A 27,998-nucleotide genomic window follows, 5' to 3' on the forward strand; every position below is an offset into this window, starting at 1 on the left:
ATGGGCCCCGGCCCCAGCCGCGCCGCCCGCGTCCTACGCCCGATGTTCTGCGCGCTCGCCTTGATGGTGGCCGCCAGCGACCGCGTCGCCTCCGCCTTCAACCTGGACACCCGATTCCTGGTGGTGAAGGAGGCCGGGAACCCGGGCAGCCTCTTCGGCTACTCGGTCGCCCTCCATCGGCAGACGGAGCGGCAGCAGCGTTACCTGTAAGTGAAACTGGCCGAGGTGGGGTGGGAGAGTGTGTGAACAGGGTGCGGATCCCGAGTGGAGTCCAAGCCCTGGGCCAGCTGGCTTCCAGGCTCGCAGGCCTCCAGCTCTGGGGAGCGACGATTAAGGGAGCGGGGACCTAGGCAGCCCTTCTGCTGCCGAGGCTTGGCGGGAAGTAAAGGGATTGGGTGTGGGATGGGGGCAGTAATTATTGGCAAGTGCTGACCCGGCCAGAACCTGTCTAGACTCAGCCCCTCAGGCCTTTAAACCTCTCTTGAGAGTAGAAGTGGGGTCCCCGTTTCCTGACCCCCCTCCCATTCAGTGAACTGGGTGCTTAGTATACCGAATGCCTCTTCTCTCCAGGGCGGGGAACTGGGGAAAACTGCAAGATAAACACCTTTCCCCTTTCCTGGGAAGAACCTACGGGGACATGCATTTAAGCCCGCCCCCACCTCGCACATAGTCTGCGGCCCGCCAGCCACACCCTCTGCAGAACCACACTGAAGGGCCTTCTCAGCTGCTTGGCGGTTGGGGAGTGAAGTGATGGGCGAGTCTGGGCGTTTGGAGCTGTCCAGGCGCTCCTTCTGACCCCTTGAGGATGCAGAAGTAGAAGTGAGAGGAGCTGCTGTCCCAACTCCTGCTTGGTCTTCTGCAACCTACCCCCACCCCCAGCAGTGATGCCCTCGCACCAGACGTCCTCCTCGCATTCCACGGATTCATGTTGAATCTTCAACCCTGAGTGTGTTTGTTTTGGTCTCCGGAGGGAAATAGTGTTTTTCTCTTTCTTCTGTTCTCCTTCCCCAACAGCTGCAAGAAGGAGGAGAAAGAGCTAGGCAGAGGGGAGAGAGGGGAAGGAGCGCATCCAGCTGCTTGTGTTGCCACCCCCGCCCCCCTTAGTCATGCCCAGTGGGGCATGTCCAAGTTTGAGAAGTTTCTCTGCATGGGCTCAGCGTGCTGAGGTTGGCAGTTAGAGGAAGAGGCTGCTGGGGAAGGTGAGGCTGCCACGGGAGGGAAGGTTGTTAGGACGGGACAGGCAGGCCCTCTTTGGGCAGTAGCCCTTCTGGTTGACCTACCGAGATGTCAAACCCTGCTGAGCAAGAGGACATGGTCGGATAAAGGGTGTGTTGAAACCTCTCTCAACTCTGGCTGGAACCTGCAGAAACTTGAGGAAGTTGCAATGTCCAAAGTTCAGACTGCCCCAGCCTTGTTCCCTGCCCTCCTGGTCCAGCCCCTGCCCAGGCCACCTACCTACTTGGCCTCAATTCCATCTAGCTTCTGCAGAGGCTAGGGCCACCACACCCTTCCCAGCCTGGCCCCAGCAGCTGCGGTCTGGCCTTAGCCACTCTTCCATCTTTTGGAGACCCTAAGTGATCATCAGCACACGTTTCTATGTTGGTGCTCTTTCTGCCCCAGCCCAGAAAAAGATTTTCAGATTTTCAGTGCTGAATCTGCATGATATGAGGCAATGGAGTGTAAAGAGAGTATCAGAAAAGCAAGGGTAAATAATGCAAAGCTGGAGTAAATAATAGATTCTGTAATCACACACACACACCCCCCCCTTTTTTTTCGCTGTGTGACCTTAAGCAGGATATTTCTCTTCTCTGGGCCAGTTTTCCCCAAGGAGAGGTTGGGTCTGGATCTATGTACTCCTTCCTGCCTCTGTTGGCAGCGTGGCACTGTGGAGAAAGAAGAGGCTCCCAAGTCCCATTGCCAGTTTCCTGTCTTGAATCTGTCACTAATACCTGAGTCTTAATTATCTTACACGTCAGGGGGAGGGGAGCCACATGCCTTCTTCATGGGGTGACGGTGGGCTTTTAATGAGATAATTTGTGTAAAATGCTCTGCATCTGCCTTCTTCTCCCAGGGGCAGCTGAGGGCTCTTGTGCTGAAGCTGGGACCTGGATGCGCCCTCACTAACCAAGGACCTCACCCAAGAGGGCTGAGCAGAGGGGTCCCGCTTTTCTTCCTGGGCAGCTAGAGATGGCATTAGGCCTGCCAGGAGCCCGGAAGTTTCTAAAACGAATGAATCTCGTAGAGGCAGGTAGTTCTAGATAGCGTTCTGGGTGACTCACTTGGGTATCCTCAGACTTTTCCAGGGGTGGTTCTGCATCTTGGATCATCTCCTCATCTCACTGAATTCTGCCCCGTGACCCTTTAGGAGAATCAGCTGGGCCAGCTGGGCTGAGCTACAGCCAGCTGTATAGCCAGATGTAAACAGCTGCCTGAGTGCACAGCCCAGGGCATCCAGCAAGTCAAGTGGCGGTTTTGTTAGCTTCAAAGTCCCTTTGGAAAAGGGGGAGGGTTCATGATCCTGAACAGCCTGAAGTTCACTGAAGGTTTTCAGGAGATGCAGGGGTCCTGGAAAGTGTGTGCAAAATCTTGCGTGTGTGTGCCTTGTTCTGGGGCCTGGAGGAGGGGAGAGCATAGCTTTCGTTATGTTCTCAAAGATGGCCTTATTCCAGAAATGGTTAAAATCCCAGGTGTGTCTTTGTTCCCCATCACCTTCATCTCTAGACTGAGGTTCCATGCCCACAACATCGGAGGCTTACTGCATCCCCAGCCCCAATTTCGCAGCCTCTGGAGTGAGGGGTCAGGAGCAGGACAGGGAACCAAGGTTCTCTGGGCTTCTTGGTGAGATACGTGAGGACCCCTGGGTGAGCAGAGGGACTGTTCCTCGGGGAGATGGTCACTGACCTCCCCCCCTTCCCCCAGCATCTGTTCTGTCATTCCCTCCTGGGATTCCAGGTGTCCTGGTCCGGCCTGACCTTGTGGGCTATGGGAGATACCTCTGGGGCTCTTGCCTGGAAATGAGGATGTCTGGGATGCCTGGGGCGGGGGTGGCTGCAGCTCCTGGAAGATGAGGTCATACCTGAGGTAGGCAGGAACTAGGCTTACTTGCTCTCCTAAAACATGTTTCCCTGGGCAGGGTGGGCACCTGGCAGCCTCCAAGGCTCGTGCCAGAGGAAATGGGCGTAGCAGCTGTGGCTGCAAGCAGAAGGCGGGGATGCGTAGTGTCCTTTTTCTCTGGCTCTCTCCAATGACCAGGCCGAGCCAGAGAGCTTAAAACTGGGCAGGAGGTAAGGGAAGCCTGATCTTGTAGAAAATGAAGTGAAAGGGGCTTGGTCAGAACTAAACAAAGAAGGAAGAGGATGGCGGTAACAGCAAGGGAGATTGAGGTTACATGACATGCAGAATGCCCTAAGGGATCAATGTGGAAAAATACTAAGGAGCCAGGGAAAGGGAGAAGAAGTGAGAAAAACAGCCTCGTTCTTTACTGTTGGAGGCTTGAGCAAGGCCTCTTTCTCCTGTCCTCTCTCATTCTCTCGCTTTCTCCGGCTTGTGGCTCTGATCCTAGGGCTGCGTCACCAGAGGGGAAAGGGAGCTGGGGGGCAGCGTAAGAAGTAAGGCGGGGATTGAGAGGACTGCAGTTTCAGCGACCGCAGGAGAAGCCTCTGGGGACGTGGCTAACTCAGTCAGGAGGATTGGCTCAGAGCTGGGATCCAGGCATCTGAGAGCTGCCCCCAGCCCACCCCAGGGCTCAGAGCTGGAGTGGGCCCCCTCCCCAACTGGCTTCCTGGCCTAAGGAGTAAGGCATGGGGGCCCGCTGGACCCTCGTTGTTAACTGAAGTCTTTCCACTGGGGCTACCCCAGTGCCTTCCTGAGGTGAGGAGTCTGGGAAGTTGAATCCTACAGGCTGTTTCTCTGAGCATCACCCCACCCCAGTATCCCTCAGGGGGCCTTCTTCTCTGGGGTGAGCCAGCCTGGTGCCCTGACACCCCTGGGCCCCATTCCCCTGCCTCCTCTGATTCCACTGCTTTCTACCTGGCTATTCCATTAGCTTTGAACTGCCCCAGGAAGAGTGATGGGGCAGGAGTGAGAAAGTGCTTCTCCGGAACTTGGAGTTCAGGGGCCTCCACAAAGGCCAGGAGGAGCTGTCTGGACGGAGCCTAAGGATAGGGTGAAGAGGCAGCTGTTTGAAAGCCCTTGCGAGGTCATTTTATTCATCTCCCTACCTCCTGGAAAGACACCTGCTCCCACCCGGCCCAGCCTGACTCCAGCAAGGAGGCAGTCCGGTCTCCTTTCCTCCTTGCTCCCAGAGCTGGGCACAGCCTCCCACGTAGCATCCCACTTCTGGCTGCTGCTGGGAGGGTGACCTCAGTGGTGGTTTCAGAGGGATCAGCTTCTCCACTCTTTGATCTGGACCAGACCCAACAACAGGAGCAATGTGCTCATTTGCATAGTAACTTACATTCATTTACATACCAGTAAGAGCTTTCCCACCCTCTGGATTTTCCCACACCTGACTGTGGCTGGAGGAAGCTGGACCTGGCCCTCTGTGCACCCTCCCTCCCCCATCTACTCCCAGTCCTCTGGCCGTAGACCCATTGGATCCTGGGCTGGGAGCCAGAGGGCCTTAAAGGGCCTCTAAGCAGGCCAAGTAGGAGCTAAAAATACTCCAGGGAGGTGGGAGGTGCTCCCTGTGGAATCTCTGAGGAGGGAGGGGCCTGGGATGCGGGGGGGCTGGGATTAGGACCCTGCCCCACCGCCCATCAATGGGCACAAGGCTGGTGCGGGGTGAGAGTGGAGAGGGTATAGGTGGTAAGGGGATTTATGTCAATCCAATTGCTATTCATGCCCAGCTCTGCCTGCTCTGTACCACAGGAGGCAAAGAGGCGGGGACCCTCAGGCCACTCCCTCTAAGATGAGGGAGCTGGGAGGGCGTGGCCACCCTGTTCCTCAGCCACCTCCCACCCTGACAACTTGGGCCCAGAGAGCTGTAGGCACGGCAACACTTCCCTTGCATCCACGCCCTGGAATGCAACCTGGGCTCTCCAGGGACCCCTTGCCCACTGAGGCCTGGACCCACCCCTTCAAGGTCATTGTAGCCAACCCCCAGCTGCCACCTCCCACCCCCGAATGACTAGCTGCCAGTGCCCCACCCCCACCTGACTGATTGCCTTAGGCCGTGGATCCTCTGCCCCATGGGAACACCTGAACTAGTCTGCTCTGTGCCTGTGCTTCAGGTCCCCTAACCCAGTGGGGCAGAAATTCCTGGGTCCCCGGAGCAAGGCCTGGGGGTGTGCTAGGGCCAGTCCTGGTGCCACAAGAAAGCAGAACGACAGTGCTCACGTTGGCCTTGGCTTCATAGTCAGGAGGCCCTTTCAAAGAATGAACCCACTTTTTCCCCCAACAACCCTGGAGGATGGTGAGATAGCTGCTGTCCCATTTTACAGATGAGGCACTCACAGCTCAGAGAGGGAAAAGAAATTGTCCCTTGAGGCAGAACAAACCTAGAACCAGGCCCTTCAGCTCCAAGGCTGAGATATTCCTTTCCCACAGGCAGCAGCTCCCCTCTCGCACCTGTCAGGCTGGGGGTGGATGCCCATGGGTGGTCAGGCAGCGGACTCGCTAGGCACCCCACCCAGCCCAGACAGAGGGTGACTAACAGGGCCTGGCTGCCACACTGGCCCCCTGCCAGCCTTCCTGCCGGAGCTCCCAGCCCTGCTCTGCTTAGAGAAGCTATACCCCTGCCCCCAGGAACCCTTCCCCAGGGTGAGGTCTGAGCTGAGGTGTGAGGTGCAGGCAGAGTCCCCTTCCTGGCACCCCCAGGCAGCGCATTCCTGACACCCAGTGGGCCGAGGCACCCAGGCCCTGGCATGCCCGGGCCCTGCCCTGCCCACTCCCTGCAGCCCTCACTCTCAGGTCCCAGGCAGGAGCTGCAGGCAGGGCTGTTGCTCTGCACGTGCAGACTCTGGCAGGGGGCCTGGCGCCCAAGTTCTGAGCTGGGCGCCTCAGGTGACAGCACTGCTGGGGCCGGATGGAGGGGTACCTACCTAGGAGGTGCCTGCCACCTAGGAGGCTGGATCCAGCAGGACTGACGAGGCGGTCTTGGCAGAATGTCCAGAGGCTGCAGACAGATGATGCTGGGAGAGCAAGGGGTGGTAGAGCTGGGTTCTCAAACTGTGGTGTGAATATTTGGGGTGCATGTTAAATAAGCAGGTTCCAGGGCTCCACCCCCAGATTCAATCCAGGTTGTCTGTGGTGGGCTGAGGAATTTGCCTTTTTAACAAATATCGCAGGGATTTTTGATTCTGGTGGTCCAAGAACTGTCTTTTGAGATGATATTTCAAAGCTGATCACCGCCTTCCTCTCCTCTAGTCACCTCTCTGGTATGGGAAGGGCTGCTAGAGCCCTAAGAACCTTGCAGAGACTTGCAGTTGGTGTCCCTAAGAGGGGTTCCAGGCAGGCTGGGGACAAGGTGATTTATAGTCCTTACCCATCCCTATTCTCATGCCCAGCAGCAAGAACTCTGCCCCGGGGCCACACTGTCCAAAGTGTCAGGTACCCAGCTCCCCTGCCACCACCCCTGTCCCTCATATGTCTGTCTCAACAGGGTTGGGGGGGGAGAGTAGACATCACCCAGGTCACATAAGGGCCCTGCTGACCTCAGCTCACCCAGCTCTGGTTTAGGGTCAGTTGTCCTTTCCTGCCCACATTCTTCAGTGCCCGCCCCCGGATCTAAGTCCTCAGATGTGGCTCAAAGAGGTAGGACCAGGACTCCTCCAGCCTTGCTCTCTTCCCCTCTGGCTTCATCTCAGAGGCCAAGCATTCCTTCCCAAACCCAGATCTGATTATGTCACTCAGATGCCAAAACAGTTCTTCCAAAACCCAGATCTGGCCATGTCGCTCCCTTGCTTGAAATCCCTCCGTGGCTGCCCTTCCCACCCTGCCTCCTGTCCCTCCCCGTGTTTCTGGCCTCCAGCTGTACCGAGGGCCTTGCAGGTCCCTGAGTCACTCTCTTGCTCATGCTTCCCGGCTCTTGCACAGGCCAGACCTTGGCCTACAGAGCCCCTCCTCCCCTTCTTCACCTGGTAAGCCCTGGTCATCAGACTCAGGCCAGGGTCCCCTCTTCTGTGGGCCTCCCTGATTGCCCCCCCACGCAGAGTCTGGGCTGGTTTGCTCCCTGCTTTCCTCTCATGAGGCACTGACCACAGGTGTCTGTCTCCTTGCCTGCCTTCCCCTACCCTGGGCACTCCTCGAGGGCAGGGGCGGGGAGCCATTCATCTCCCGACGGCAGAGCCTGGCACAGAGCGGAGGCCCGGCCCACGCACATTCAGCAGTGAGTTGTTTGAAGCGGGCTTTGGGGACTATGGGCCCGGGTCTACCTACCTTCTTGCCCCCAGGCTCCTGGCTGGCGCCCCCCGGGACCTTGCTGTGCCTGATGGCTATACCAACCAGACCGGTGCTGTGTATCTGTGCCCACTCACTGCCCACAAGGACGACTGTGAACGGATGGACATTGCAGAGAAAAGTGAGCGGAGGGCCTGGGAATGGGCGCTGGGTCAGGAGCCTGGTGGAGGGCGTAGCACAGAGAGGATGACTGGAATAGACAGAAGGCTCACCCGGGTAGCTTCCAGTCCCTTCTTGTCCGGCTGGGAAGAGGGAGTCCTAGAGTGGGACCAGATGGGATTTGTGGAGCTCGGACTACGATGGGCTGGAGAAGGCGGGGAGGGAGGGCTGCCCTGCTGGAGTGGAAGATCCGGGAGAGACCAACCCCTGCCCCCTGGGTGCTCTTGATGCTGGGAGGGTGGGGTGAGGTGCCCTGGCTCATGACCCCTCCCATGCCCACAGGTGACCCTGACCATCACATTATTGAGGACATGTGGCTCGGGGTGACTGTGGCCAGCCAGGGCCCTGCGGGCAGAGTCCTGGTGAGTGGGCGCTCGCCGTCAGTGTCCCCCTCCAACCCTCTCCTTCGTCTCCCAGGAGCTTCGGAGGGAGGCAGAGGGCAGGAGAAGGGTCCGTTGTGCATGAGCTGATGCCTTGCAAATGTCCATTTCTGTGGCTGTACGTCTCCACGGCATGTGTGTCCCTTCATCCTGCACTTGTAGCAGGGGCTGGGGGTAGGGAGGGTGTCTGGCGCTCTCCCAGGGCCAGCCTGGGTCCTGTCTGAAGCACCCACTGTCCCCCCCCCCGGGGGGGGTGTTCACCCTTCGTAGGAATGAGCTGAGGGAACTGTGAGATGGAAAGGGCAGAGAGGGCCTCAGGCAGTGCGGCCTGGGCGCGCTCCTTCCGGGGAGGCCGGCTGGTGGAAGAGGCACAGCCCTGCTGCCCCAGCTCACCCGGCTGGGCTTTGGGGGCCCCCTCCCTGCTGTCAGCTGTCACCTCCTCAATTTCTGAGTCCCAGATAGACAATTTATTTTTCATCTTTAAATTCATGTAACATTTACATACAGTGAATGTACAAATTTTGTTTCAGTTGCGTTTTGACGACTGAACTGCGTTTATACAACTGTGTAACCAACACCCACTAAAGAAATAGCATATTTACATCATTCCAGAAAGCCCACTCCTTTCCAGTCAACTGTCACCCCCATAGCCGTCACCTTTGGATCACGTTGTGATTTCTGTCACCTTTGAACACTGTCATAAGCTCTGGGTTTGACCAGTTCACTGAAACACCCTTTCTAGTCTTTTGTTAAGGATGGTGTGGGTCCAGGTGTGCACTTAAGTCAGTTCTAGATCCTGGGTCCTTCAGCAGTTTTCTGCTCACCCATCCATTCATTCAGTCCGTTTTTGGTGAGCACGTCCTGTGTGCCCTGCACTGAGCCCGCACTACAAACCTTGTAGTTACCCGGGACAGGCTCAGGCCAGTACGAGCATGGGTTTGGCTCACAGCTGGACGGGGACACAGACGGCGAGCAAACAAGAACTAGGCCTGGTTCTGGGTTTCCCCTGGCCCCTGGCTGTTTTTACAAATACCCTATTCTGATTGATTTGCCCAATGGAGCACCTCCCATGTGCAGGGAGAAGCTTCAAGAGAGGCAGCACAGCCTGATACTTAGGAGCTCAGACCCCGGAGCCCCGACAGCCTTCGTTTGAACATTCCCTGCCTCTCTCTAGGTGTGAGATCTTAAGCAGGTTTCTCGGTTCTCTGTGCCTCAGTTTCCTTATCTAAAATGGGGAAGATAATTATCCCTACTCCATAGGGCTGGGAGGGGGCTTAAAAGAATGAATATGTGAAGGGCTCAGACTTGTGTCTGGCATACGGTCAGCACGCAGTAAGTGTCAGCCGCTGCTGCTGTGGTTGTTGTTATTCTAATACTGACCTTTCATTAAGAGGGCGAGGCCATCAGGGGACAGCAGAGAAGCAAATTCCTAACCTGCTCTGTGTCTAGCTCCTTTTATTTATTTATTTTTTATTATTATTATTTTTTAAATTTATTTATTTATTACTTATTTATTTATGGCTGTGTTGGGTCATCGTTTCTGTGCGTGGGCTTTCTCTAGTTGCGGCGAGCGGGGGCCACTCTTCATCGCGGTGCGCGGGCCTCTCACTGTCGCGGCCTCTCGTTGCGGAGCACAGGCTCCAGACGCGCAGGCTCAGTAGTTGTGGCGCACGGGCCCAGTACTTCCGCGGCATGTGGGATCTTCCCAGATCAGGGCTCGAACCCGTGTCCCCCGCATTGGCAGGCAGATTCTCAACCACTGCACCACCAGGGAAGCCCTGTGTCTAGCTCCTTTTAGACCCAAGGGCCTGAACCCCACATTCTCTCATCCTTTTCCCTTTTCGTTTTGCCAAGATCCCTCAGCCACTCTCAACTCCAGTACCTTCTGGCCTTCCAGAAGTGTTCTCAGCCTTCAGAGCAGGTTTTTGAATTCTGGAAAGGCAATGCAGGTCCAAGCACCACTGTGGGAAGAAAGAAAAGCTGGGAGACCTCTTTCCACTCCCCTCCTGCAAAGCCAGAGGCGCACAGGGCTGTGGAGTCACTGCTCCTGAGTCCCTGCCGCGGGCTCAGCTGTGTGCGTGGGTGGGGGCTGGGGTCCCCAGGTCTGTGCCCACCGCTACACCCAGGTGTTGTGGTCGGGGTCGGAGGACCAGCGGCGCATGGTGGGCAAGTGCTATGTGAGGGGCAACGACCTGGAGCTGGACCCCAGTGATGACTGGCAGACCTACCACAACGAGATGTGCAACAGCAACACCGACTACCTGGAGACCGGCATGTGTCAGCTGGGCGCCAGCGGCGGCTTCACCCAAAACACTGTGTACTTTGGCGCTCCTGGTGCCTACAACTGGAAAGGTGGGGACCGTGGGGGAAGGGAAGGGGGCAGAGGCCACCACCCCGTTAGGCCCGAGGGCAGCCTGCCAGAGCCTCCACACGAGAGGGCAGAGGAGAGCATTCGTTTGCCAACACCAGCAGCTACCTCGACCTCTGCTATTTTAAAGTGCTTACTAGGTACCAGAGGCTTTACACCTATTCTCTGAATTAATCTTAAAATACGAGTATTATTATACTCATTTTACAGAAAACTGAGCCTCAGGGAGGTGAAGTAAATCAACAGTAAGTTCTGAAACCTGTATTGCAATGCAGGTCCATCTGACTCCAGGTTAACCATTTACAAACTTAAAAAATAAAGCACGTTCCTGGTACAACTACTAAATGGTACAGTAAAGTAAAGAGGAAAAGTGCCCTTCTTCTCCCCCATCTTCCATTTCCCAGTATATACTGCTAAGTGTCTTGTGGATCCTTCCAGACTTATTTTAGAATGTATAGGTATCTTAACACACACACACACACACACACACAATCACATTAAATATACTGTTCTGCTACTTCCTTTTCACACATCGATAAACTGTGGGCATCTTTTCATGTCAGTACATACAGGGCAATCTTTTGGGAGGGCCGCAGAGATTTCCTTGTATCCAAAGTCATGCTTGTATCTGCCACACCACATACTGCCTCTCAGGAGTCTGACAGCTCACACCCCTTCCACCTGCCTCTCTCCACCACATAGGCTGTAGCGACAGTGGCCCCTTTTCCCTTACTGCACCTACTATTGCGGAACCAACAGGCAGAGGGAGCCCAGAATCTTGTTTTGCTTTTTTTCTTTGCAGTATAGTTGACATACAATATTTTGTTAGTTTCAGGTGTACAACATAGTGATTCAGCATTTAAATACATTATAAAATGATCACCCCTATAAGTGAAGAAACAATCTGTCCCCATGCAAAGTGATTACATTATTATTGACTATATTTCTTATGCTCTCTGTTACATCCCAATGATTTATTTATTTCGTCCTCTTGACCCACAGGTAGCGCAGGGCGTAGTCACCGCTCTGGGCTTGCCCGAGGCCGAGGCCTCTGCTCGCTCTGCTAGTCTTACCTCCCACCCCTTGGTCCTGTAGAATCTTGGCAGGGCCACAGGTACACTCCAGCAGCAGCCCTGGGGAGCAGGGTAGGGGTAGGCAGCTCGAGTTTGGGGCAGGATTATGAGGATATAATGGTGTGGAGTCTGGCTTCGGTGTCTAGGGTGAGGGAAATGTCATCTAGTATCTGGGTGCCTGGATGACTGGATTCCAGCTGGACAACTAGCTCACCATCCCTGAGCCTCACTTTTCTCATCTGCAAAATGGGGGTCATCATTCTACCTCACAGAATTGTTAAAATAAAGAGGAAGTGATTTGCAAATGGCAAAGTACTCACAAATAAAAGGGGTTATTATTATCCTTATCTGGAGGTGGGGGGCCTGGACATAGTGGAGGAAAGGAGTGGTGACTTATACTCCCCCTCCTCAAATCCTTGTGAAGGAAACAGCTACATGATTCAGCGGAAGGACTGGGATTTATCTGAATATAGTTACAAGGACCCAGCGGACCAAGGCAACCTCTACATTGGTGAGTCCAGTTGTGGTGGCCCTTTGGGTGGAGAGGAGGAAAGGGGCTCAGTGGCCCTCTCACCTTCAGTGTCTGGTGGAAGAGTGAGGCCAGGGTGCAGTGCGACTAGTGGCATTTAATTCAGCGAGCACACAGTTATTGAGCACCACCTGTATGCCCCCAGGATGCAGAGTCATGACCCTCATGGAGCTCACGATCCAGCGTGCAGGCAGGACTGGGGGCTGGGCATCCAAGGTCCACCTTCTTGCCCAACTTAGAATAGAGGAATAGAAGATAATGGGGGGATATTGGGAGGTGGGTCCAGAGTAGAAGGGGACAAAACTTACTGGAGCCTTGATTGACCACCTTCCCCGCTTCCCAGGCTACACGATGCAGGTGGGCAGTGCCGTCCTGCACCCTACGAGCACCACCATTGTAACGGGTGCCCCTCGGCACCAACATGTGGGCGCTGTCTTTTTGCTGAGCCAGGAGGCGGGTGGAGACCTGCGGAGGAGGCAGGTGCTGGAGGGCAGGCAGGTGGGCGCCTATTTTGGCAGCGCCATTGCCCTGGCAGACCTGAACAATGATGGGTGAGAATCCAGGGACGTTTCTCTGGGGCCGGGATTATGGTGAGGGGGGCGGGCTTGCCCAAAGCAGGGCAGAGAAATGGAGGTTTGCAATTGTGCATTTCTTTGCATGCTGTTTGCAGGGATTTGCTGTCAATTTTGCATGTTGATCTGCAATCAGACTTTATGGGATTCTGGGTATTTGCATGCCAATTTCATGAGGCTTGCATCTCCTCGTCTATGCCTGTCATCTGTATGGCTCTAGTGGATGTGGGCTGTTTGGGTGTGACCTGTGTCTACATGGCTTCTCCACAACGTGTGTTTTCTATTAGACGGGTCACAGTGACGCTTCCTTGTCCTTCCCACGACCTGTGGCCAGAGGCGCCATTTGTATAGTCACGTGCCCTGCCTGGCACAGTTGTGTCTGCTAAATAAGAGTTACGCTGCATGTCCCATCTCCACCTTCTTCTCTCCTGTGCAGGTGGCAGGACCTCCTGGTGGGTGCCCCCTATTACTTTGAGCGGAAAGAGGAGGTAGGAGGTGCTATTTATGTCTTCATGAACCAGGCAGGCACCTCCTTCCCGGCCCACCCCTCCCTCCTTCTTCACGGCCCCAGTCGCTCTGCCTTTGGCTTCTCCGTGGCAAGCATCGGTGACATCAACCAGGATGGATTCCAGGGTATGAGCCAGCACTCCTGCCCCAGCATCCACTGACTGAGAGCCAGCTGCATACCAGGCTTGACAGGGTCCGAAGAGAAGACAGGCTGGGGCCCAGGTCTGGGGAGCTCACAGCAGTGCTGGAGAGACAGCGTGCAAAGGGAGCCCCCACAGAGGCGAGCTTGGTAGACCTCCTGGAGGAGTGGACGTACCACTGGGCATCAAAGGCTGGGCTGAGTGTGCACAGTGGAGGGAAGAGAAGGGGCACAACATGAGTGTGGTCCACTTGCCTGATGTGCTCAAATCTAGTAGGTGTGGGTTGTTCGCATCAGAGATGAGGCTGGAGAGGTAGTGTAGGGGTGGGGTGGACGCTCTGAAAGCCAGGCAGAAAAACTAGGGCTTTATGTTTGGGTTATGGCAGAGCGGTGTCCAAAAAGATCTGGGGGCAGGGATTTGATATGATAGCTTGGTACCTTGCAAGATGATTCTGGAGGGAGATGTGGGATGGATGGATGTGGGGAGCAAGGCTGGGGGTGTTAAGATCGAGAATATAGTATATCAGGTGTGGGACGTTAAGCGCTGGGACAAGGTGGACGTCCCAGATATAGGGGATGCCATTAGTGCTCTGCAGGACTTGGGGACCAATCAGACCTGGTGTATCAAGGAGAGGGACAAATCAAGGGGTTGAGCCTGGTTGCCACGGGAGCACCTGGCGTATCTGTAAATCATTTCTCTGACAACCTCAACTTCCCAGAACATACCTGAGAACCAAAAGGAAGGCAGAGGCGCCGCTGAAGAGACAAAACAGGTGCTAGAAAGTCTAGTTAATGAAACCCAAGCACTTACTGATACAAGAGTTGCCCAGTTGTCACTCAGGACCTACTTCCTTTTCCTTTTCTAACAAGCTTGGCTTTCTGGTTACCTAGACCTTATCAGATCAAAAGCAGAAAACTAGAAAGTTTAAGAAGACAAAACGTTTTGGATTTATTTGTGCAAATAATGGTTAGAATTTAAAAGCCTGGCCATTTTAACAAGTAAAGCTCACTAGAGTGTTGTGATTAAAATCCCAGCCCCCACACAGAGACAGACATGGGCTTAGAGCCTCTTCTCTACTCCTTAGCTGTGTGACTTTGGGTTTCCTGAGCCTTTTTTCTCATCTATGAAGTGGGGACGGTAGTACCTACTGCCAAGAGAAAAAACAACAAAAAAGTAGTACCTACTGCCAGTACTCTTGTGAGGACTGGATGACATGAGTGCTTGATAACTACCTGGCAAAGTCACCAACGGATAACACCTGCTTTTGTGACCCTGCTGGTAAATGTCATTAGAAGGACCAGGTGTCTGGAGGGGCAGTTGGTGGGGGAGAAGGAAGGCACTGCAATAAGGGAAAACAAACAACAGCCAGTGGTCAGAAATCTGGAGTTTAGGCCTGCTGGACACATTAACTTGCTTTGTGACTTTGGGTAAGTCACTTCCCTCTTCTGGGCCTAATTTCCCTCATATAAAAGAGGCAATTGGGTGCCCAGTGGTCCCAGTTTTAATCGTGAGCCACAGAGCTCTGTTCCCTGATGCTCTGAGCACTGTCTGACAGGGAGGTCAATGCCATGCTGGGCTCTGTGGCCTGGAGCACAGGGTTGGGGAACTGTGGGGCCCATAGTACACGGGGTGACCCTGTACTGTCTCTCTTCCCCAGACGTTGCCGTGGGAGCCCCTTTCGAGGGCTTGGGCAAAGTGTACATCTACCACGGCAGCTCCAGGGGGCTCCTCAGACAGCCCCAGCAGGTATGGATGGACAGGGGCGGAGGGGCCCTTCCTCCTTTCCCTCATCCACCCCTCCCTATTCCCCCTGGGCCCCACTCCCTGGAGCCTACCCCAGAGCCTGTCCTCACCACTTCCCTCTGCCTCCAGGTAATACACGGAGAGAAGCTGGGACTGCCTGGCTTGGCCACCTTCGGCTACTCCCTGAGTGGGCAGATGGATGTGGATGAGAACCTCTACCCAGACCTGCTGGTGGGGAGCCTGTCAGACCACATCGTGCTGCTGCGGTGAGCCAGGGCGACAGTGGATGGGGGCCTTTCTCTCCTCCATCCCTGTCTGCATGGAGCCCCAGCTCAGCCCCACCTTCAGCATCATGTCCGCGCAAACCTGAGCCCCAACCCCAGCCTGGCCTGGGACAGGCCAGAGGCATTGATGTCTGTGGGTTTTCCATGCAGGGCCCGGCCTGTCATCAACATCCTCCACAGGACCTTGGTGGCCAGGCCATCCGTACTGGACCCTGCACTCTGCACAGCCACCTCCTGGTGAGACCCTCAGGCCCCACTCTGCCCACCCATTCCTCCTGATGTACGGGAAGGCTCTCCCAAAACCCTCCCCTGGCAACTCCCGATATCCCACCATTAAAGGGCTGATTCTTGGGTAAGCATGGCCCTCCCTACCCAACCTCATTAAAAAGCAAAATTCCTTGCAGGAGGTCATGGGTGAATTGGGGGTGGGGGCAATAGGGCACGGTGGTTGAGAGCGGGAGCTCTGACTGCCTGGTTCAAATTCTAGCTATGGCCATTGCAGTGGTGGGGATGGGCTCTGGGGGCTGAGATCCTGGAAGGGGAGGGAAGAGAAAGACACTGAGGTGATGGGATGTGGGGAAGGAGAGAGAGCCACCTTGAGCAAATTAATCTCTCTGAATCTCGGATTCCTTGCCTATAAAACAAAGTTAATAACCAATCCACAGGGCTGCTGTGATAATCAAATGAGATAGTATACAAATAGCCCTTAGCACGGCTCTCTGTGAACCCTGAGGCTCAAAAAATGTTAGTTGCTAAGATGGTTACAGTAATGATGGTGATGACCCCAAGGTCTGTGTGTGAATGAGGGTACTGGATCAGAAGGCAGGGAAGTGGGGGGCGGGGTGGGGAGGGAGATCTGGACTGGGGATCCTGCCCAAGACTGGGCTGGGCCAACAACTGACTAATGACTTCAGGCAACTCCTGCTCTCAGGGCCTCCATTTCCCCATTGGTGCCCTCTAACCCTGTTTTCTATGGCTCTGATGAGAGTGGGGAGGGAAGGGGCCAGGGACACCCCAGCCCAACCCTGTGGACTCCCCAGTTTTGTCCCTGCCTTTTCCCTGAAGGGCCCTGTTCCGCCTTGCCCAGGAAAGGGGGTGAAAGCCAGGGCCTGGATATCTGGGTCCCACTGTGACCAGACCCTCCTCCATGTCCCCCACCCTCAACAGTGTGCAGGTAGAGCTGTGCTTTGCTTACAACCAGAGTGCCGGGGACCCCAACTACAGGCGGAACATCAGTGAGTGCTGGGCTGCAGGGCGAGGGGGAGGGCATGCTCACCTGGTCACTTGCTGACCACACTGTGCACCACAGCCCTGGCCTACACTCTGGAGGCTGACCGGGACCGCCGCCCGCCCCGGCTCCGCTTTGCACGCAGTCAGTCAGCTATCTTCCATGGCTTCTTCTCCATGCCCGAGATGCGCTGCCAGACGCTGGAGCTGCTCCTGATGGTGAGGGAGGGGCGAGGGGTGGCACATGGGTTCCGTGGCCCCAGGAAGAGGTAGCCAGAGTCCCCAAGGTCAAGGGTGAGGGAATGAGGTCTCCCCAGAGACAGAGGTGGCAGGTCGGCCTGGAAGGCCATAGGTAAGTAGAGGGTACAGTGCACAGCACCCAGCCCATGGTAGAGGAGAGAGGAGACCCTTGGAGTACGGATGGGGGCCACAGTGAGGGGTGTGAAATTCTTGCCTCAGCTCACCTCTGGGGAAAAGGCATCCGTTAGTAGGGGCAGGCTCAGGCTCTCTCTGGGACATCAGGGTGAGAAGGAAGAACTCAACCTGGGAACCCCAGGGATGAAGGGAAGCTCAACCCTTCCCCCAGAGGGTTCCCTGGAGAGGAGGAGCCCCACCTTCTCACTTGTGGGTCAAGGTGGTACCAGTGGGGTCAATTTGGTGATCAGACGGGAGGGGGTTCAGCCTTACAGGGGGTTTTCAGGGTTGAGGCGGGGTGGGGGCCTTCAGCTCCTCCCTAGGGGTTTAGGATGGTGTGAGGATTCAACTTGGTTTGGAGGGCAGTGCAGAGCTGGGTTCAGCGCACCTTCCTTTCCCAGGACAACGTCCGTGACAAACTCCGACCCATCATCATCTCCATGAACTACTCTTTACCTTTGCGGATGCCTGAGCGCCCCCGACTGGGGCTTCGGTCCCTGGACGCCTACCCGGTCCTCAACCAGGCGCAGACTCTGGAGAACCACACGGAGGTGGGTGGGGCCGAAGGACAGGGACCCGGAGAGCTGTGGGGCCAGAGGGCGCTGTGAGTGGTGGGCCCTCCACGCCTCCGACCACCCCCAGGTCCAGTTCCAGAAGGAGTGCGGGCCGGACAACAAGTGCGACAGCAACTTGCAGATGCAGGCGGCCTTCGTGTCTGAGCTGGGGCAGCGGCTGAGCAGGTGCGCTCTGGACCGCGGGGATTGGCCAAGGGTGGGGCGGACTTCACTGGCTTTGGGGAATTGAGGGGCGGGGCCCTATTGGTCTGGAAGAGGGGAGAGAACTGGTAAGATCTGAGGGGAGGCGTCTCAGAGAGAGGCGAATCGGAGAGGAGGGACCTTAATTAGCGGGGTGGGAGCTGTTCAGACTGGCCTTCCCTGGCCAGAAAAGGGGCTTTCTTCGGGGGGGCGGGGCCTAACAGGTCTGGGGCGGGCCCGGGGGCGGGGCTTTGGGCTCAGCCCGGGGCTCCTCCCCTCTCAGGCTCCCATACAGTAGAGACTTCCGAAAACTGCTGCTGAGCATCAACTTGACCAACACCCCAAGCCGGGAGCGGGCTGGGGAAGACGCCCACGAGGCGCTGCTCACCTTGGCGGTGCCTCCCGCCCTGCTGCTGTCCTCAGTGCGCCCCGTGAGTGCCTTCCGCCCCCTCGGAGCCCAATCACGGCTTCACCACGTATATGCATCCTTCATACATGTCATGTACATGTGTTGTCATTTGCCATGTGTTCCCCGCCCCCCCTCAACTACTCCAGGCTGGGCTTCCTCAGTTGCCTGCAGCGTCTCTGCTGCTAGGGGAACACATGGGTTCTCAGGCCTCTAGGGCTTCAGGCCCTCTACCACAGGAGAGGGGCGGGACAAGCCCTAGTCTGACCACCCAGACCTGATTTGTCTTCTTTCTTCAGCCTGGAGCTTGCCAAGCCAATGAGACCATGACCATTGTTTGCGAGCTGGGGAACCCCTTCAAACGGAACCAGAGGGTGAGCGCCGACCACACCCTCCCAACCCTGTGGGTCCCAGGCTCCTCCTCTGATGAGTTCCTTATCTTCACTCTGCCTGCCTGCTTCCCAGGCTTCCTTGAAGCAAAGAGCCAGAGTGGAGGAGGGGGGGATACAGTAGGGGGTGGGGAGAGACCCAGAGACAGAAAAATGGGGCCACTAGGGAGCTATGCACAAAGCTAGAGCAGGTGGAGGTGAGGAAACCGATTTTGCTGAGCACCTACTATGTGCCAGGCCCTGACCCCAAGGCTGTGCTTCTTTTATATGATCTAATTCTCACAACCTTCTGAGGAGGTAGGTGCTGATTTACAGAAAGGAAACATGGGCTTATCTAGTTTCAGTGATTGCTCAAGGTCATGTGGCTCAAAAGTAGCAGAGATGTTACTAACAGAAGAGAATGGGAAAAGGGAAACAGAAGGGCTAGGAAGGTGGAAAAGTGGAGACAGGTGGCAGTGGGAGACTGCACCCTGAATGGGAGGAGGAGGCCAGAGAACCAACTCCTTAGCGTAGCATTCAGCCCCTCGCTTCCCCATGGCATCATCCCTGCCTGGCCCCAAACGCCCCTCTCTGCCTCCCTCACCCTCATGGCAGATGGAGCTGCTCATTGCCTTCGAGGTCATTGGGGTGACCCTGCACACAAGGGAACTCCAGGCACAGCTGCAGCTCTCCACGTGAGTGACCTCGAGAAGCCAGGCTATGTCGGGGTTGAGATGTCCTGGGCCCCCCCACCCCAGCCTTAGCTGACACATTCCTCCCCTACCCTCCCCATTCTTTCCCCAGGTCAAGTCACCAGGATGACCTGTGGCCCATAACCCTGACTCTGCTGGTGGACTACACACTCCAGGCCTCGCTCAGCATGTGGGTACCACTCCCCCCAACCCCAGCCTGCTGGGCCTGAGCTAGGGTCTCCCCTCCCTAAGGTGTCTCTCAAGCTCCTCTGAGACACCTCTCCTGGCTTGGTATCCTTAGGCCAAGACATAACAACATCACTATCATTATTGTTACTATTATTATTATTCTCCTTGCAAAGCAGGTAGCAGTGGAGGAATCAGAAACTCTGGGGCTAAGGTGTTGGTGTGGCCCTGCCATTTCATGAGAGCTTGTTGTGCTAAGGATTATTTTTTTTTAAACATCTTTATTGGAGTATAATTGCTTTACAATGGTGTGTTAGTTTAGGCTTTATAACAAAGTGAATCAGCTATACATATACATATATCTCCATATCTTTTCCCTCTTGCGTCTCCCTCCCTCCCACCCTCCCTATCCCACCCCTCTAGGTGGACACAAAGCACAGAGCTGATCTCCCTGTGCTATGCGGCTGCTTCCCACTAGCTATCTATTTTACGTTTGGTAGTGTATATATGTCCATGCCACTCTCTCACTTTGTCCCAGCTTACCCTTCCCCCTCCTCGTGTCCTCAGGTCCATTCTCTAGTAGTTCTGTGTCTTTATTCCAGTCTTGCCTCTAGGTTCTTCATGACCATTTTTTTAAAATTTTACATTCCATATATATGTGTTAGCATACAGTAGTTGTTTTTCTCTTTCTGACTGACTTCCCTCTGTATGACAGACTCTAGGGGAAGCAACCTAAGTGTCCATCAACAGATGAATGGATAAAGAAGATGTGGCATGCATATAAAATGCTAAGGATTTTATATACATCATCTCATTGTTTTCTCACAACAGCCCCATTATATAGTGACCCTGCTTAACAGATTAACCCCACTTTACAGATGAAGAAACTGAGGCTCAGAGAGGATAAATAACTTGTTTGAGGCCATACAGCTAGTAAATGCTAGAGCTGGGGTTTATCTCAGGTCTGCCTGATATCAGAGGAGTTGTAGTTAACCTTGGTGCCCCCGCCCCCGCAAGGGCCCCTCCCATCCCCTGTGACTCCAGCATCTTTCTTACCCCTAGGGTGAGTCACCGGCTACAAAGCTTCTTTGGGGGGACAGTGATGGGTGAGTCTGGCATGAAAACTGTGGAGGATGTGGGAAGCCCCCTCAAGTATGAGTTCCAGGTAAGGGGACCTCTGGGTCCAGGGTCTGAGGGTGTGAGGGTGGGGGTTGGTGAGATGGAGATGGTTTTCCAGGAGACAGTAGCCATGACACCCCTTGTACCCGCAGGTGGGCCCAGTGGGGGAAGGGCTGGCAGCCCTTGGTGCCCTGATCCTGGGGCTGGAGTGGCCCTATGAAGTCAGCAATGGCAAGTGGTTGCTATACCCCACGGAGATCACGGTCCACGGCAATGGGTCCTGGCACTGCCGGCCACCTGGAGACCTCGTCAACCCTCTCAACCTCACTCTCTCTGTAAGGACACCAGGGGAAGCGTTCACTTGCATCTCATTTCCTTTGCAAGCTGCAGGGCAGAAAGGCCGGTGTCTTCCTCTCCCTCCCCTCCTACATCTCTGGGGCCTGCCCCTCCACCTGCCCTTTCCTCCTCTCCTCACCTTTGATCCTCCCTCCAACAAATCACCTCTTCCCCCTCAGGTTCCTGAGGACAGGCCGCCATCTCCACAACGCAGGCGGCGACAACTGGACCCCGGGGGAGGCCAGGGCCCCCTGCCGGTCACTCTGGCTGCTGCCAAAAAAGCCAAGTCTGAGATCCAGCTGGTGAGTGACGGGGCAAGGTTGGAGGGGATTGAGCCCGCCCATCACAGGGTGGGTGGGCACCTGGGGGCACACGAAGCAAGGGAGATAGGTGCTACGCCCCAGGAGAACCCAGTCTGATGAGGTGATGTGGCCCCTGCCTTCAGGAGCCTCCATTCAGGGGGGGGACTCATCTCCTGCCCTCAGAGGGACCCCGCTGCCCTTGCCTTGTGTTGGGGAGCAGCCAGTACAGTGGACTGAAGGAAGAAATACTGATTCTGTTCCCAGGAGCCCCAACCTGTTGGGAGTGATATAGATGCTCAAAGCTTTGATCATTAGGGCTGGGAATGTGGAGAGGCAAGGTGAAGACAGGGTGCAGGGCGCCCTCTGTCAGAAGGGAGAGGGGAGCAGGCCTGGGCAGCAAGTTGAGGTCTAGCTGGGTGGAGAGGGAGAAGTGGCCTTCCAGGTAGAGGGAGCCGGCAGGAACAAAGGCTCAGCGTGGGAAGGCATTGGAAAGGTGGCGGTTGGGATTGGGCCCCATTTACACGAACAAGGATCAGATTTCCCGTGCCCCCTGTCGCTGGCATCTACGGATGCCTGGCCCAAAGAATGTGCCTTAAACACGTAAGTGCAGTGTGCATGAGTGAAGGGATTAGGGCAGGCCCCTTCAGGTCAGCCATGGGTGGGACAAAGCCAGGGGCGAAGCCTGAAGAATCTAGAGACCCAGACTGTCTCGTGTTCTGTGTTCCCTGCCCACCTCAGAGCTGTGGCGGTGACCACACCCGCTGTGTGTGGCTGGAGTGCCGGATTCCTGATGCCCCCGTCATCACCAACGTGACAGTGCAGGCACGAGTGTGGAACAGCACCTTCATCGAGGTCAGTGCTGGGGTCTGGAGGTCTCCACTGCCACCCATCCGGGCAGGGAGAGCAACAGGAAGAGGATGAGGCCAGGGTGCATGTGTGTGCCCGAGTGTGTGTCAGTGACTGCCTGGAGATTGATACATGCTGGGCTGTGCACCTGTTACTGTGTGCTGTGTCAGTGTTAGTCTGTGCATCTGTGTGGGGGATATGACATAAGTTTGTCTCTAGCCAAGATGACCAGTCTTTTCTGACTTTTCCAGCTGAAAATGACCTCTCCCCTCTGGACACGCACAGAACTTTCTCAGAAACCACGCATGCCGCTCACCATGCTCTGCTCTGGGTTGCAGTGCCAGCCATCTTGTGCCACCTAGACCAAACTTTTTCTGTAAATGACTAGATTATATGTCTTTTCAGCTCTGTGGGCCACGTGCTCTCTGTTGCAACTATTCAATTCTGCACAGTAGCACGAAGCTGCCGCAGACAATACATAGATGAATGGGCGCGTCTGTGTGCCAGAAATACTTTATTTACAAAGGCAGGTCATGGGCCAGATTTAGCCCACAGGCCGGACCTAGACGGTGACCTTCATTGTCTCTGCTGTCCCCAGCATCCAGCACAGGACCTGACGCACGGATGAATGAATGACGTGTGTTCGTGTGTGGAGGAGAGGCCTGGTGTCAGGTCCTTTTGGGTGCTGCTTAAGGATGGGGGGATGGTGTCCTGGGGGTTGTTGTTGACCCTGAGGGAGGGTCAGGAGAGAGGCTCAGAGGGGCTTCAGCTGCTTCTTTTGACCCATCCTTCCCCCCTCCAGGATTACAAAGACTTTGACCGAGTCAGGGTAGCCAGCTGGGCCACGCTGTTCCTCCGAACCAGCGTCCCCACCATCAACATGGAGAACAAGACGGTGCGGGTGAGTGACCGTGCTAGGAGACAGCAGTGCCTGGCCAGGGCACGGGAGAACAGGGCATCTTTCCAGAGCATGTTCACACGCTTTAGCTATGTGGTCTCAATCTCGGCAGCACGTTGGAATCCTCTGGAGGACTTCTGGTGTCTGGACTACACCCCTGATCAATGAAATCTGAGTCTGTGGAGGTGGGACCCCAGTGTTGGTACGTTAAAAAGTGCCCCCCAGTGATTCTGCCGTGCAGCCAGGGTTGAGAACCTCTGCGTGAGCTCATTTGATCTGCACGACATCTCTGTGAAGATGTGCCATCTCCGTGGAAACTTGAAAAGAAAGTTCCCAAACTTGATTCTGACTTACATATGGAAGAATAAATATGACAAAATTCCTAATCATTTGTTATGAAAGGGATATAAGTGGAGATATGAAGGGGATAGGTATAGGAGGTGAATGAAGTTTTGGTTAAATACATTATGGTACATTTCCTAAAATGAATTAAGGTAGTATAGGAAGGGCCAGAAAGATCAATGGAACAGGATAGAAATTTACTTTATTATACAGATGGCATTTTTAATCAGGAGAAAAAGGTAAACAAGTAGTATTGGGAGAACACATTTGGAAAGTAAAGGCAAACCCCTGCCTCACACCGTAAACAAAAACACATTTGAGTTAGATTAAATATTTAAATATCGGAAATAAAATCTATTATACCAGAAGAAAATTCAGGAAATAATTTAATAATCTTTAATTATGGAAAAAGGGAGTTATTTTATTAAACCCAGAAGTCACAAAGGAAAAATTTGACAAATTAGACTATATGAAATTTTATTTTATTTTTTAAATTTTTATTGGAGTATAGTTGATTTACAATGTATTAGTTTCAGGTGTACAGCAAAATGAATCAGTTATAAGAGACTATATGAAATTTTAAATCTGTGTACAGCAAAAGAAATGTAAGGAAACTAAAAAGGCAAATGATACATTGCTTTTTTAAAAAGTTTATAGCATACGTGACAGTGTTGATAGACATATATATATATATATATATATATATGTGTGTGTGTGTTTTTTGTTTTTTGTTTTTTTGCGGTACGCAGGCCTCTCACTGTTGTGGCCTCTCCTGTTGCGGAGCACAGGCTCCAGACGCGCAGGCTCAGTGGCCATGGCTCATGGGCCCAGCCTCTCCGTGGCATGTGGGATCTTCCCGGACCGGGGCACGAACCCATGTCCCCTGCATCGGCAGGCGGACTCCCAACCACTGCGCCACCAGGGAAGCCTGACATATTTTTAATACATAAAGATAAAGGGTGGCATAGAGATAAACAGGCAGCGTACATAGAGTGAAATACCAATGTTCAATTCAATAGTAAAGAAATAAAAATAATAGCAATAAGATTTTTTTCCTATCATATTAGAAAATATTAAAAAGAATAATGCTGTCCGGTGCTGATGAGGTAGAAGGAAATGCTATTGATTGGAATATAAATTGATGGATTTTTTTGGAGATGAATTTATCGATATCTATTAAATTTTAATTACACATTTCCTTTGATCCTGCACATGATAATATATCTTAAGGAACTAATAGGACAAGTTTGCAAACATAAATATATGGGGATATTTTTATAGCATTGTTTATAATGGCATAAGATTGGAAACAATCTAAATGTCTTTCAGTAGGAGATTGGTTCAATAAATTATGGTACATTTCCTACAATGACTATGCAGTCATCAGAAGAGATTAGGTTGATCTTTATTAATTGACATCGAAAGATAATGAAAAAGGTCACAGAAGAGTGCATAGAGTACACACAGATCCCATTTATGTGGAAGAAAAAATATATATGTTTAACACATACATTTAAAAATATGGAAAGAGGACTTCCCTGGCGGTCCGGTGGTTAAGACTCCACGCTTCCAATGCAGGGAGCACAGGTTCAATCCCTGGTCGGGGAACTAAGATCCCACATGTTGCACAGCACGGCCAAAAAAAAAAAATATATATATATATATATATATATATATATATGGAAAGAGATTCAACAAAATGTTGAAGATAGCTTTTGCTATGGAGTAAAATTACTGGGAACCTTTAATTTTCTTCATGTCATCTTTTAAAAAAAATAATCAAAATAACTTTTTGTTGTTGTTGTTTTTTGTTTTTTGTTTTTGTGGTACGTGGGCCTCTCACTGTTGTGGCCTCTCCCGTTGCGGAGCACAGGCTCCGCACGCGCAGGCTCAGCGGCCATGACTCACGGGCCCAGCCGCTCCGCGGCATGTGGGATCTTCCCGGACCGGGGCATGAACCCGTGTACCCTATATAGGCAGGCGGACTCTCAACCACTGCGCCACCAGGGAAGACCCCCTAAATAACTTTTTAAGAAATAATAATGTAGCATCAGAAAAAATATTTTTCCATATATAAATGCATATTTAAAATATATGAAATAACTTCATATTATAAAACATATATTATATATATTATATATATATATCTTCATTGTAGGGGAAGAAAAAATTGTACTGTATGCTATGCACTCTTTGTTTTTTTGTAAATATTTGTGGAGTGTTGCTGTGTACCAGCTGTTGCTCAAAGCAGTGTACTCATACTAAACACATTTAATCCTCTCCAGCAACCTATGATGATGTAGGTATTATTAGCATAATCCCCATTTTATAGATGAACAACAGAGAGGTTAAGTGACTTGCCCAAGGTCACACAACTAGTGAATAACACAGCTAGGGCTTGAACCCAGGTAGTCTGGCTCCAGAACCCATGCTTTTGGTTTTACTTTTGGTTCTCTACTGGATTATGAGGTAGGCATTATGATCCCCTTATCAGAGAGCATGAAATGGAGATTCAGAGAGGTGAAATTACTTGTCCAAGGTTCCACAGCTTCTGAAGGATGGAGCTGGTACCCAAGCCCAGATGTGTGGGTCACAAACGCAGACTACAGGCTGCCTCCCAGATCTGAGGCTGCTCCTGTGGAGAAAGGGGAGGATGGAGGAATCTGTGGCTGTCAGTGGGCGGGCAGGGGCTTTTCCAGTCCCTGAGTGCCCCCTACTGGCAGTAGATCAAAAAGCAGGGTCCTGCGCAGATGTACTAGAGAATGGACTTGAGGACGCTGGGAGGGGGAAGGGTAAGCTGTGACAAAGTGAGAGAGTGGACATATGTACACTACCAAATGTAAAACAGATAGCTAGTGGGAAGCAGCCGCATAGCACAGGGAGATCAGCTCGGTGCTTTGTGACCACCTAGAGGGGTGGGATAGGGAGGATGGCAGGGAGATGCAAGAGGGAGGAGATTTGGGGATATATGTATATGTATACCTGATTCACTTTGTTATAAAGCAGAAACTAACACACCATTGTAAAGCAATTATAGTCCAATAAAGATGTTTAAAATAAATACATAAATAAAAATTTAAAAATAAATAAATAAATATGTGCAACTAAAAAAAATTTTAAAAAAAGCAGGGTCCTGGGTCCAGCTGGAACAGGAGGGATGAGCTCTGGGCCTAGGGCACGGATACAGGCTGAGCCCCTTCCCGCCCCTCCAGTTCTCCGTGGACATCGACTCCGAGCTGGTGGAGGAGCTGCCGGCCGAGATCGAGCTGTGGCTGGTGCTCGTGGCTGTGAGCGCCGGGCTGCTGCTGCTCGGGCTCATCATCCTGTTGCTGTGGAAGGTGAGGACACCCAGCCCGCCACTGCGACGCCCGCTCTGGGACCTCCTGCCAGCAGACCCTCCCCAGCTCTCCCTTCATCTCAGTCCTCACTTCCGTCTCACCCCCCGTCCCCCAAGTCCCCCCTACCTCTTCGCAGCTCCCAGTCGCACCCCCTGCCCCATCCTCATCTCACCCAGGATGCTCCTGCCTGGGTTAATGGGGGGACCTGCAAGCCAGAAAGGGGAACCAGGAGCTCTGGCTCCTGCTACATCACCAAGCTGGGGCTGGGACCCAGGCATCCGGGCCCCCGTTCATGAGTGCTGCTGGCAAGGACCCCCCAACCGCCCCTGATGGCCCCTCCCCACCTCCTCCCCTCCGCAGTGCGGCTTCTTCAAGCGAGCCCGCACTCGGGCCCTGTATGAAGCTAAGAGGCAGAAGGCGGAGATGAAGAGCCAGCCATCAGAGACAGAGAGGCTGACGGACGACTACTGAGGGGGGCAGCCCCCCACCCCTGGTCCACTGGGTAACGTGGCCTCCGGGCCCCTTCCCCCAAGCCCCCAGCTGGCTGGGGCCTCTGACTCTGTTCTGTCTGCTCCTCTTCCTTTATGGGCCCTCTCTGCACGTCACTCTGTCCCCAGCACCACCACAAAGAACAGGCCACTCTGTCGGCCTCCTTCTCCGCACCCTGGGAGAGCTCGGGGTGTCTGCTCTCACCAGCCTCCCCACTGAGCCCCTCAAGGACTTGGGACCCCCAGAGGGAACCATAAAACCCTCCCTGTGCCCCCTCTGCTTTCTGGGGATCGGGAAAGGGTCAAGGCCAAGGCCAGGCCCCATCTTTGTAGGCCACAAGACGAACTTCAGAGTGATTCCACACCCCCATCCCCACCTCTAGAGAAGGAGGGCACTAGTAGAGTCCTTCTTCTGGGAACCAGCCCTCTTCCTCTTGGGAGTCCCCTGGGGTGACAAACTGACCCCTCCCGACACTGTGGTCAGGGTAGATCACCACCCCTCCCAGCCATTCCGTCAGCAGTCTCAGCGACTGCCCCTCTGTCTCCATCTGCCTCTCCCTCTCCTCTCTGCCTTCCTCAACTCCTCCTTCCTCTGGGGCCTGGGATGGGGAACCTTGTCCTCCCCGTCTCAGCGCAGGGAGATGGCATTGTGTTTGGGTAGCGGTCCTGGCTTTGAGGACCTCCGGGTGGGGAAGGAAGGGGCTGGGCACATCTTCCCACTGGCGCAAAAGCTGGATGCTAAGGGCCGTTCTCTTCTCCCCTTCTCCAGTGTGACTTCTTTAAGCGGACCCGCTATTACCGGATCATGCCCAAGTACCACGGGGTGCGGATCCGGGAGGAGGAGCGCTACCCACCTCCAGGGAGCACCCTGCCCACCAAGAAGCACTGGGTGACCAGCTGGCAGACTCGCGACCGATACTACTGACATCCTCCCTGATCCCACCCCTGCTCCCCTAGTGTCTCCTTCTTCTATTTATCATAAGTTATGCCCTGACGGTCCACAGGGGCTACTGCCTTTGGCTGGCACCAGCAGGCTCGGGCACACACACCTGTTCAAGTGTATGCACGTGCCCTCCAGCCATGGCCTTCTCCCCGAAGGAGGGCTGGGGCCGTGGAACCTGCATTGCT

General features: G+C 54.0%; 1 protein-coding gene across 1 annotated transcript; it reads left to right on the plus strand.

Moving 5' to 3' along the window:
• ITGA3 (integrin subunit alpha 3) lies at positions 1-27,795 on the plus strand (the record flags this gene model as incomplete). Its single annotated transcript, XM_082861710.1, has 25 exons — positions 1-206; positions 7,392-7,519; positions 7,840-7,919; positions 10,040-10,289; positions 11,803-11,889; positions 12,251-12,458; positions 12,916-13,112; positions 14,784-14,872; positions 14,999-15,135; positions 15,304-15,390; positions 16,321-16,388; positions 16,463-16,599; positions 17,196-17,345; positions 17,437-17,534; positions 17,833-17,980; positions 18,255-18,329; positions 18,939-19,018; positions 19,128-19,205; positions 20,264-20,366; positions 20,473-20,655; positions 20,836-20,958; positions 21,697-21,810; positions 22,607-22,705; positions 26,257-26,382; positions 27,640-27,795. 25 exons carry the CDS (start codon positions 1-3, stop codon positions 27,793-27,795), a joined length of 3,207 nt encoding a protein of 1,068 aa, XP_082717836.1.
• Between the last annotated feature and the right edge of the window lie 203 nt (positions 27,796-27,998).

Source organism: Leucopleurus acutus (assembly GCF_964270905.1).
Source record: "Leucopleurus acutus genome assembly, chromosome: 19".
Taxonomy (NCBI): Eukaryota; Metazoa; Chordata; class Mammalia; order Artiodactyla; family Delphinidae; genus Leucopleurus; species Leucopleurus acutus.